The 11,674-nt window shown below is 33.6% G+C and overlaps 2 protein-coding genes across 3 annotated transcripts; both read left to right on the forward strand.

Annotated features, from left to right (window-relative positions):
• Positions 1–6,907: 6,907 nt before the first annotated feature.
• Positions 6,908–8,347, forward strand: LOC131844639 (zinc finger protein 425-like). The gene has a single exon (XM_059193576.1). The coding sequence runs from the start codon at positions 6,955–6,957 to the stop codon at positions 8,191–8,193; it is 1,239 nt and encodes a 412-aa protein (XP_059049559.1). The 5' UTR covers positions 6,908–6,954; the 3' UTR covers positions 8,194–8,347.
• LOC131844640 (peptidyl-prolyl cis-trans isomerase, rhodopsin-specific isozyme-like) lies at positions 6,926–11,546 on the forward strand. Of its 2 annotated transcripts, XM_059193577.1 has the most exons (6): positions 6,926–7,009; positions 9,860–10,064; positions 10,417–10,536; positions 10,658–10,740; positions 10,990–11,132; positions 11,450–11,546. In XM_059193577.1, the coding sequence occupies exons 1-6, from the start codon at positions 6,989–6,991 to the stop codon at positions 11,544–11,546; spliced, it is 669 nt and encodes a 222-aa protein (XP_059049560.1). In that variant the 5' UTR covers positions 6,926–6,988. The 2 variants fall into 2 exon arrangements, with proteins under 2 accessions (XP_059049560.1, XP_059049562.1); XM_059193579.1 differs by lacking the exons at positions 6,926–7,009; positions 11,450–11,546 and adding an exon at positions 9,165–9,496 and having other exon boundaries at positions 10,990–11,136.
• Positions 11,547–11,674: the final 128 nt, after the last annotated feature.

Genomic DNA, 11,674 nt, shown 5'->3' on the forward strand with positions numbered 1-11,674 from the left:
CCTCAACAAAAGAAAAGAAAAGCCTAACACCGACTAATGAACTGACTAAAAACACACCTTGTCCTCCTGAATGGCAAAGAGTTCCAATAGCTGGTGCTAACAAACGAAAAAAGTTATCACAATCGCCATCGCCTGAGACAATCAAAACCACCAACAGGTACAGCGCGCTGCAGATTGACCTGACAGACGACGAACATGAACCCAAACAGAAACATCCAAACAAACCTCCACCTATTATTTTATATGGCATAGAGGACATAAACAAATTAATTGAATTAATCAACACTGTTGCAGATAAAAATGATTATATAATTAAAATTATAAATAAAAATCAATTAAGAATAAATTCCCTAGATATTGAAGCTTACAAGAAAATTATAAGCCTAGTTCGTGAAAAGGGCCTTATAGGCCACACATTTAACAGAAAGGATCAACGCTGTTGCCGATTAGTAATAAAGAAGCTCCATCATACAACTCCGCATAGTGCTATAATCGAGGAAGTCGAAAAAACCGGAAATAAAGTCCAAGGGGAAATTATCAACATTAAGTATGGTCCCGAAAAAAAGCCGACATCAACTTTCTTCGTTAACCTCACGCCTGGCCCAAATAACGGTGCAGCTAAATCAATAAAATCGATTAATAATCAAATTATTGTAATTGAAGAGCCTAAGAAAAGAAACACAATACCTCAATGCCAAAGATGTCAGCAGTATGGACATTCAAAAAACTATTGTATGCGGCCATTCAGGTGTGTAAAGTGTGCACAAGATCACAAAACATCGGATTGTCCAAAAAAGGACCGAAACACCCCCGCCACCTGTGCATTGTGTGAAGGTGCACACCCCGCTAACTACAAAGGATGCGAGGTCTATAAAGAAATTCTGTCTAGGAAATCAAGTAGACCAAAACCATACATCGTAAATACACAGAATAAACGAAATAATGAAGAAAATCCAAATAAATCGACTGAACGTCAACTACAATATCAAAACAATGAGAGATCAAGAAACACTAATAAATATGTCACAGAAACAAAATCCTTTGCAGATATCTTAAAAATGCATAATGCACCCCCGCAACACAACAATAATTTAGAAATTCTACTCACACAACAAGCTTTAAAGCTAGATAAACTATTAGAACAAATGTCAACAATGATGAATCTTCTCACAACAGTTATCAACAAACTTGTTCATTGAGATGGCTACTCTGAAATTAGTAACCTGGAACACAAACGGGCTGGTCACGCACAAGTATGATGTGGAAAGTCTATTGGAATACGAGAATGTTGATATACTCCTTGTATCTGAAGCACACTTAATACCAAATCACAATCTAAGGTTAAAAAATTATAGCATATATTCGACATCCCACCCCGATGGAACAGCTCATGCGGGCACAGCCATAATTATTAAGAAGCACATCAAGCACGATATCCTTCAGGAGTATAAAACGGAACCAATACAAGCAACTACAATAATGCTACAGGATAAAAGAGGATCTATGGCTATATCAGCTGTATACTGTCCACCAAAACATAAATTAAAAGAAGAAGCATTCACTAACTACTTCAAAACACTTGGAGATAGGTTTTTATGTGGAGGCGATTGGAACGCCAAAAACGTTCACTGGGGATCACGACTGACCGTACCTAGGGGCCGCGAAATGAAAAAAAGTATAGATAAAAATAACCTACATATACTAAGCACAGGTGAACCCACATACTGGCCAACAGACCCACAAAAAATACCCGATCTTCTGGACTTCTTTGTGTATAAAGGATTGTCAAACAACTATTTAAAGGTGGAGAGTTGTCTTGACAGTAGCTCAGATCACACGCCTGTAATTGCCACAATAAGTACCACCATTATTGAAAGACCAGTTAAGGAGCGCCTCTACACTAAAAGAACTGATTGGAAGGCATTCAGAGACTACCTAAACGAAAACCTCGACATGAAAGTGCCACTTAAAACGGAAGATGACATAGAGGATTACGCAATGACATTAACAAACTTAATACAAATAGCAGCATGGAAAAGCACACCAGCTACCACATTAAAACATGGTAGTAAGAATATACCCAGGGATATAAAATATAAAATCCTGGAAAAAAGACGACTTAGAAGGGTGTGGCATTGTAGTCGACATAGCCAAGACAAAAGAGCGTTTAATAAAGCAGCTGCAGACCTAAAATTATACCTTAAAAAGATTGAGGAAGAGACCCTACAGAATAAATTGGCTAACCTGAATCCCCAAGCTAAAAACGAATACTCACTCTGGAAAATGGTTAAAAGTAGCAAAATGGCTCCACAGGTTTCACAACACCCCATCAAAACTAGGGATAATACTTGGGCAAGAACTGACAAACAACGTGCTGAAGCATTCGGACAGTTCCTAAATGAGGTCTTTACTCCAAATAGCGGTGATGAAGAAGCCGAAAAAGAGATACTTGACTATCTTAGGGCTGACTCCCAATTATCTCTTCCAATTAAAAGCTGCTCTCCACGAGAAGTCCAAAGAGAAATAAAAAACTTGGAACTAAATAAAGCCCCTGGCTTCTGCCTGATTACAGCTGAAGTTCTCCAACAGCTTCCTAAAAAAGGTATAGTCGGTATAACGCAACTCTTCAATAGTATAATTAGGATTGGACATGTGCCAAGGCTATGGAAAGTTTCAGAGATAGTCATGATTCCCAAGCCTGGCAAACCTCCACACCTTGTGTCTTCGTACAGACCAATAAGCTTACTTCCAACCTTATCGAAATTATTTGAGAAGATAATTTTACGAAGGTTAACACAGGTATTAAATGAAAAAGAAATTATCCCTCAACATCAGTTTGGATTCAGAGTTGGCCATTCAACAATTGAACAAGTCAATAGAGTTGTCAACAAAATAAGAGAAGCTCTAGAGAAGAAGCAATACTGCTCTGCTATTTTTCTTGACGTACAACAGGCATTTGACAAGGTTTGGCACCCGGGACTGCTATTCAAACTGAAGAAAAACCTTCCACATAACTTTTACATACTTTTAAAATCTTATTAAAAGGACAGATTGTTTATAGTCAAAATCAATGACACCTACTCTACCTTTCAAGATATAAAAGCCGGAGTACCGCAGGATTCCACCTTGGGTCCCATTCTGTATCTTATGTACACTGCAGACATACCAACATCGGATAATATATTATCTGCTACGTTTGCCGATGACACTGCCGCACTTTGCAACAATGAAAATCCGAACATTGCGTCCATGGTTTTGCAGAGTCACCTGAATAAGGTACATGAATGGATGGAAAAGTGGCGCATTAAAGTGAGTTCCAGCAAATCAGTACATGTCACCTTTACCCTGAGAAAAGACAACTGCCCACCGATTAAACTTGGAGATGACATTTTACCCCATCAAGACTCGGCAAAATATTTGGGCATACATCTTGATAGGAAGCAAACGTGGAAAACACACATCCAAAAAAAACGCGATCAATTGAATGCACGGCTCAGAAACCTGAACTGGCTGACAGGCAGAGGATCATATGTAACCATGGAAAACAAGATACTCATTTATAAAACCATAATAAAGCCAATCTGGACATACGGCATCGAGTTATGGGGATCAGCAAAGAATTCCAACATAGAGATTTTGCAACGGTTTCAGAATAAAGCACTCAAAACCATAACTGCTGCACCTCTATTCATTAGAACAACAGAATTGCATGAGTACACAGGAATGAGAACAATCAGAGAAGAAATAGAGCACAGAACAAGAGTATACAGAGATCGTATAGGGGCGCATACCAATATCCTTGCAACAGCACTACGAGACCCATTGCAATGCAGAAGGCTTAAGAGACTCCATGCATGGGATCTTATTCACCGATGAGACGGTTTCCTCACTGGAGGTATAGTTCTCTCCCGTCAACAGTCCCACAACCAATTTGTTAAAGGCTTTGTAAGCCGATTGCAGGATAAAAATTAAAAAAAAAAAAAAAAAAAATAAACCCTTCACTTTTTCTGAATTCAATGCAGCCATATCTACCCGAAGAGATACAGCATTTGGTCTCGATGGCATACCATATAAATTACTAAAAAACCTCTCTTATACATCTAAAAATATTGTTCTATGTATTTATAATGCACTGTGGAAAGAGTCAGTTATTCCTTCCGATTGGAAAAAAGATTGTATTATTCCAATTTTAAAACCAAACAAAAATGCAAATGAAATAGATTCCTATAGACCCATAACCCTGACCTCCTGCATGGGAAAAATATTTGAGCAATTATTAAAACAAAGATTAGAATTCTACATAGAGAGTAATTGTTTATTACCAGCAAACCAGTTTGGTTTTCGTAGAGGTAAATCTGCCTCTGAGAGTGTTGCTCATCTTCATATTGATATATTTAAAGCACTTAAATGCAATGAAGTTTTGATTGGGGTATTCTTTGATATTATCGGTGCATTCAATAATGTCAATCATCACATTCTTACTCTGGAACTTGTTTCTATTGGTATACCTGGAAAAATTATAAACTGGGTCTATAACTTTTTAAATGGTAGAGAAGTTTTTGTTAAAGTTAACAAGCAGTTAATAGGACCTCGTCTTTCTTATAAAGGTGTGTGTCAAGGTGGAATACTTAGTCCATTACTCTTTATCCTCTACATACACAAACTTAATTTAATTTTAGGGCCACATGTCAGGAATCTTCAATTTGCAGATGACCTTGTTATATACTTTTCAGGCCCAGACATTAATAAAGTTACAGAAATAATAAGTAACGCATTGTTAAGATTAACAGATTACTTTAAATACCTCAATTTAGATGTAAGCCCTGACAAATCTAAAGTAGTAATATTTTCTAAAACTAATAAATCCTACAAAAATATTAAAATATTATATAATAATTCACAACTACCTATTACTGCTGAAGTTAGATTTTTAGGTGTTATTTTTTGTAGCAATTTGTCTTGGAACAAATATGTTGATTATTTACTAGGTAAAGCTTCCAAAGCATTTAATATTATCAAAGCTCTATATAAATGTGATCCTAAGATCCTTTTAATGCTGTACAAATCCTTGATTCGCAGCCACTTTGAATATGGCTATCTATGTTTTGGTTCTGACCAAAACAAGCTTCATAAACTTGAAGTACTTCAGAATAATAATTTAAGATACATAACTGGTGCAATGAAAACAACCCCTATAAATTCCTTACAAGTAGAGTGCTGTATACCACCATTAAACCTGAGATTCTGGTACTTAAAACAAAGATTCATACTAAAATTATTATCCTTTTCTGAAGATCCACTCTTACAAAAGCTCAAACATATTACTTCTTTATTTCCCCTTTCTAATTCTAAAACAGTTCCCTATATACTTCATGATTTCTCTGACTCAATCAATATTGATCAGCAATACAAAATTCACAAAAGCAATAGATTTTGGAATTGTTACCATGGACCATTTGAAAGTAAATTTCCAAATATTAATATTGTAATTGACTCTGAGTTAAGGACCAAACAAGAAGTTTATAACAAGTTGTCTACATTTTCAACTCATCAATCCATATTTACAGACGGTTCTAAAAACGAATCGAGAACATCCTTTGCTCTATACTTACCAAGTATCAGAACCGGTCATGGAACTAGAATACATAAAGAATTTAGTATTTTTTCAGCAGAATCTTTGGCTATTTTAAATGCACTTTGTTATATAAAAGATGATAGGGGCAATTGCAAAAAATGGTTAATTGTCACAGACAGTATGAGTGTTTTAACTGCTCTTCAAAGTAACAAACTACATTATAAAACCAATTATATCATAGATAGCATTAAGCAAATATTATATGAGCTCTCATTGGAGTGTTATGATATTATTTTATTATGGACACCATCACATATTGGTGTTTTCGGTAATGAAAACGCAGATTTCCTGGCAAGAACTATCACCAACAATGACATTGGCGTTGTCAAGGATGTTGCCATACCTTATTCCGACATTCTTTCTATAGTTTACAAGAGTTTTCGTCAAAAATGGATTGAACAGTGGCAACTTTCGCTAAAGACCAAGGGTAATTGGTTTTACTCCATTAACAAAAATATTCATTCCTCACCCTGGTTCACTAAATCTAGAGTTTATAAAAACCGGAAATTTTACACACTCCTTATACGACTTCGTTTTGGTCACGCTAGATTCAATAGTCATTTGTGCCGAATGAAAATAATTGATTCAAATGCATGTCAAGAGTGCAATAACAGCAGTCAGACCCTAAATCACATATTTTTCGAATGTTCCGCTTATAATATTCAACGCTTGGTCTTTATTGATAATTTACTGAACATTTACAAGAAACCGGAAAAAATCCCGCGCGACATCCAAGACATGCTAACTAATTTTGAAACATATATACCTATATATTTATACGTTACCTCGATATCGATAAAACTATAAATAATTGATACAAGGATATGGACTACGGATAAGACTTAAATTTTGAACACGAATGAAAACATAATAAATAAACATACATAAGAATTGGCCTTTGGCCTCATCACTTGTTCAAATATGAAGAAGTTTAAGAGTAGAATAGGCTGTACGGTCTAAGGATCTTTGCCTTTTAGCTTTGTTCCATCACTGAAAAGGAGATGGACGAATATGGGAAAAAAAAAATGTGTCTATTTATTTGTACTTTTATATATTTAGTCACTGAAAAGGAGATGGACGAATATGGAAAAAAAAAAATTATATATTTAGTTAAATTAAGTTCATTAGGTAAATATTATTATTATTGATAATTATATTGATTAATAAAATTACTATTCTAGACGCTATGTGATGGCTTACACTCACACTTACTGTATACAGATTCAATAAGTGAGCATAAAAATAGACTATTATTTCAATTAAATTCATCTTTTTTTTCTTATTTTAGGAAAAAGTAGAAAGCCAAGAAATCCACTTCAATGGCTCATATTTTAGTTCTCGACTCTGATCAAGATGTCTTCATTTGTGGTTGTTGTAAGACTGTTTTCTACTCTTTGCAATTGTTTACAAATCACAAAGGTCAGCGATGTGTCAAAGATAATCAATCACAATTGATAGATCCTCCAAATAAAGCGTCACCTAAATGTGGTGCAACAATCGACACATCAAATGAAAATAAGGCGATAAAGGATATGACATGTAATAAATGTAGTAAAAAATTTAAGAAAATTAACACTTTACTAGCGCATATGAAGACACACAGTGAGAAACCATATCAATGTCAAATTTGTGGTCGATGTTTTATACAGAATTCTCATTTGCAAAGACACATTAAGTGCCATAGAGTGTGGCCAGAAGGACTTAGTGGTACTACTGCCAAATCTACAGAAGTAGATCTTTTGAGTTATTCATGTTCATATTGTGATATGGTACTGTCTAGTTATATACAGTTTAGAGCACATTTAAAGAATCATTTGTCATTAAAGAAATTTAAATGTATACAAGATGGATGTGTTAGTTTCTATGATAGTATTGAAAATTTACTTAATCATGTGACAATTGATCACAAAAGTCCAAAGTATTCATGCCATAATCCCACATGCAATAATGTGTTTAACTCTTTGGAACAAATTGCAATACATTATCAAAATCATAGTGAATGCAGAACTGAAGCATGTAGCACCATTCCCAAAAAATATAAATGTTTACAATGTGATGCTTCATTTAGGAGATTGGAGAAGTTGTCCTTACATATGCTCACAGAAAGTCACAAAAAGACATGTATTCACTGTGGAAATACATTTGCAAGTGACAAAAGATTAAGACTCCACTTGCAGGTACATAGAAAATTAAAACCATTTCAGTGTAATATATGCAATAGCAGTTTTCATATGAAAAAATATTTATCAGTTCATATGTTAAAACATGGTGACAGACAATATCCATGTAGTATTTGTAGCCATACATTTAAGAGATCAGATTTACTGCAACGGCATATGAAAATACATCAGTTAAGGAGAACATTTACTTGTCCATTTAGGGACACATTAAACTGCAAGAAAGAATTTAGCAGAAGTGACAAATTAAAAACACATATTAAACTTCATACAAAACATATGCCAATATGTTCTACTCAACATAAAGAGTTGAATGATAATGAAGCAGGCACTGTAGAGATATGTATATTACCTTTAGATCACAAGAATAGTATTAAGTAGCTTTAAAAGGGCTAGATTTTTTCTGTTTAAGTGTATAAAATATTTATATAATTGTTGTAACTACTTTATGTATTGAATTATTTTATATTAATTTAAAAGCTATTAATATTTTATAAACAAAATTATTTAAAAGGTTAAAACTAAATGTTTCATTTTATTCATATACTATATACCTAGTTAAAAATATTAATAAAAATAATAAAAATAAGTAAATAATAAGATATAGAATTATTATAATTTCTAGCAGTTATATTTTTACAATAAAAATTTGGAAAGTTAAAATTATTAATATTATAAGATAATGTAATGTATATATAGAATCTCTAAAATTATGTATTGGTGACAGATGGTATAAAAGATAATTATTAGGTATCTATATTAAACAAATAAAAATACTAAATTTTTTGTCTAATTGGAATTCAAGCTGACCCAGCTGCGGCTAGTGGTGGTAGTCTAGAAGGTTGGCAATCGACTAGTGGCCAAAATAAACGCTCATAGAATTTCTATTTTATTACAACTCCTATATACATAATCCAGCACTGTCATAATATAATACAACTCTGAAACGTTTTGAGTTTTCGTTCGGGAAGAAATTATTGGCTTGGACTAATAAAACTATAGTAACAGTAATATTGTTTTAAATGTCCAGCTAAAAATATTAAATTGTATTTCAATGTACGCGCCGATTGAAGGAGTAAGGGAATGGCGTCTTAATTATCTCGCAGGTTGACATACCCTAATTGGGACACAAATCTTTAGGATTGGAATTTTGCATTTCCTTGCAGTAAGTGTTCACTATTTTTCAGGGCCGGCAGACACGAGATTTCAGGAAAAACCGACATAAAATACTGCCTAGACTACGCAATTCAGTCTCCCCTTCGATCGATCCCCATACCAAATTTAAACGGGTATTGAAATTATCAGAGTTTCGAACCCAGAGCAAAAAAAGCAAGCAATTTAAATGATAGCAATGCAATTAATGATTTCTAGTCATATATGTAGAGTCGTATTGTTAATTTGCATATTGTATTGTAAATCATAATGTAGCTGTATACTTAAACAAAATAATGTGGATATGTTGGTTCCCTTAAAATAAAAAAAACATATAAATATAAACTTAACATATCGGAAAGCAACACTTATATGGTTTCACAGCCGGCATATTCAATTAACTTCCCATTCCATTACTTTAATCCTTAGCTAGTATTCATTTGGGTATCTCTTGAAATACGCCTATGGTAATATGGAGTTTCAAAAAGTATTATTAATCGTTTGTTTTCTTAAGTGTTTCTACTTAGTGAGAGTAAGTGGAATTATATTTATTTTATTATTATGAACTAGTGATTCGTCATTGCTTTACACGAACATAGATAAGATAATGTGCTAATAAGATATTTTGTTACGGTAAATAGTACCTATACCGCTTTACTTTACTTTGGATGATCAAGGGTTCGATTCTCGCAAATACTTAGTTTGTATTCATGAGTTCCATTGTATTGGCGTTCACAATTTATTAACAATAACAATATCATTTCGGTAACTGGAAGGAACTATAAAATATCTACGCACTTTTTAAACAGAGTACGCCCTAGGTAATATATCTGGATTTGTTGTTATCTTCAAACTCGTACAAAAATATATTGTTACTTATTTTTTTCCGTTATAGGCACGGCAGTTTAGAGTTACAGATCAAGTATATCTAGATATACGTGATGAGAATAAGGACTTGGGTCGAGTTGTAATTGGCTTATTTGGAGATTTAGCACCGAAGGCTGTCAAGAATTTTAAGGTACTGGCTACAAATGGCATAAATGGAATGTCGTACAAAGGCACAAGTTTCAATCGCATCATAAAGAGATTTATGATACAAGGTTGGTGAATTATTTAAAAAGTTTACGTACAATACGATTTACCACACAATCAAATATTGTATCATGAGACCAGAAGAAATTGGCTCCAACGAGGATCATACCCGGAACCGTTTAAGAAAAATTACGCGCCCGGACAACGCGGAGGTGTTTATCTACGCCTAATAAATATTATATATATAGTTTATAATACAATATATATAGTATAGTATAATACAATATAGGTTTTAAAACTAGTAAAATAATAATGAAAAAATAACAAACAAAGCAAAGCCTGTTATATTTTACTATTTACATCTATATGTATGTGCATAGGTCGAATTTATTTATTATATATTTTGTGCTTATTTTTCAGGAGGTGATGTAGTGTCTGACGATGGAACGGGTTCGGTAAGCATTTACGGAGAGTCATTTGAAGACGAAAATCTGGATACACAACACAGTTCAGCTGGATTTGTATCAATGGCCAATAAAGGTAAACATATTAGTATGTTGAAAGTGTTCCAGTAGGTACCTAAGTAACAAAACAATAAATAATATAAGTACAGCATGACGTAATCTCCCCAGATGGATAACTCCAACCATATTTTTTACAGGAAGAAATACAAACGGCTGTCAATTTATAATAACTACAATTGGAACGCCGTGGTTGGATAACTTACATACTATTGTTGGAAAGGTATTTATTTCTGAATTATCTAATAACTGGTGTGTAAGTTTACTTATCTTGAGAAAATGATTATATCCCTTCCTACCTTTTGGTTGATTTTATGATACTAATTAATTTCATCATTAATATGTATTCAGTCCAAATATAACTGTATAGAGTAGGTACCTACCTTGTCATCTTAAAGTCGGTTATACAGAAACTTCTCTATTTTGACGTTTATTGAAAACTAATAATAAGAAATTGTGTGACTATTTGAAGATAGTGGAGGGTCAAAACGTGGTGCACGTGGTGGAACATACACCGACGGATGCACAAGATCGGCCCACGCGGCGTGTATATATCGCCGACTGCGGACTCCTACCCACTCCACAGCCGTGTTACGTTTCTGATTATCCATACGAGTAGGTATCTAGATATTTCGTATTCTTTATTATAACACTACAGCTTACGTACGGTCCACATGATGGAAATCATTTCATCACTCCTTAGACCGCCTACAACCTATCTAGTGGGATTATGATACGATAGATTGTTTATATAGACGTAACTGCATTTATGCTTTTTTTATCTAGGTATAATATAAATATGCAATGATAATAAAAATGTATTTAAGTATGTCCACCATTCATTCATATCTTATTTGTGATGATCCTGTGAGTTGTCTAATTATGTACATAAATGTACTATCATAGTGAAACATTATTAATTTTATTTACAGCATTTGGGCGTGGATCAAGGCGTCTACGGTACCACTGACCATGTCTTTTTCGATATTAGGTTTCTTTCATTGGATGATGCGGAAGATGGAGATATAAAAACTTATCAATTTATGTAAATTAATTTATATGATTGTAATTTGTGAATTAGATTTCAACACCGCTGAATATTAAAAGTTTTACTTATAATATTGGCTGCTTTTTCTTTTTCTCGACCAAAGTATTTT

Source organism: Achroia grisella, unplaced genomic scaffold, assembly GCF_030625045.1.
Source record: "Achroia grisella isolate CSIRO2021 unplaced genomic scaffold, CSIRO_AGI_Agris_v1 utg41105, whole genome shotgun sequence".
In the NCBI taxonomy this organism is placed as follows: Eukaryota; Metazoa; Arthropoda; class Insecta; order Lepidoptera; family Pyralidae; genus Achroia; species Achroia grisella.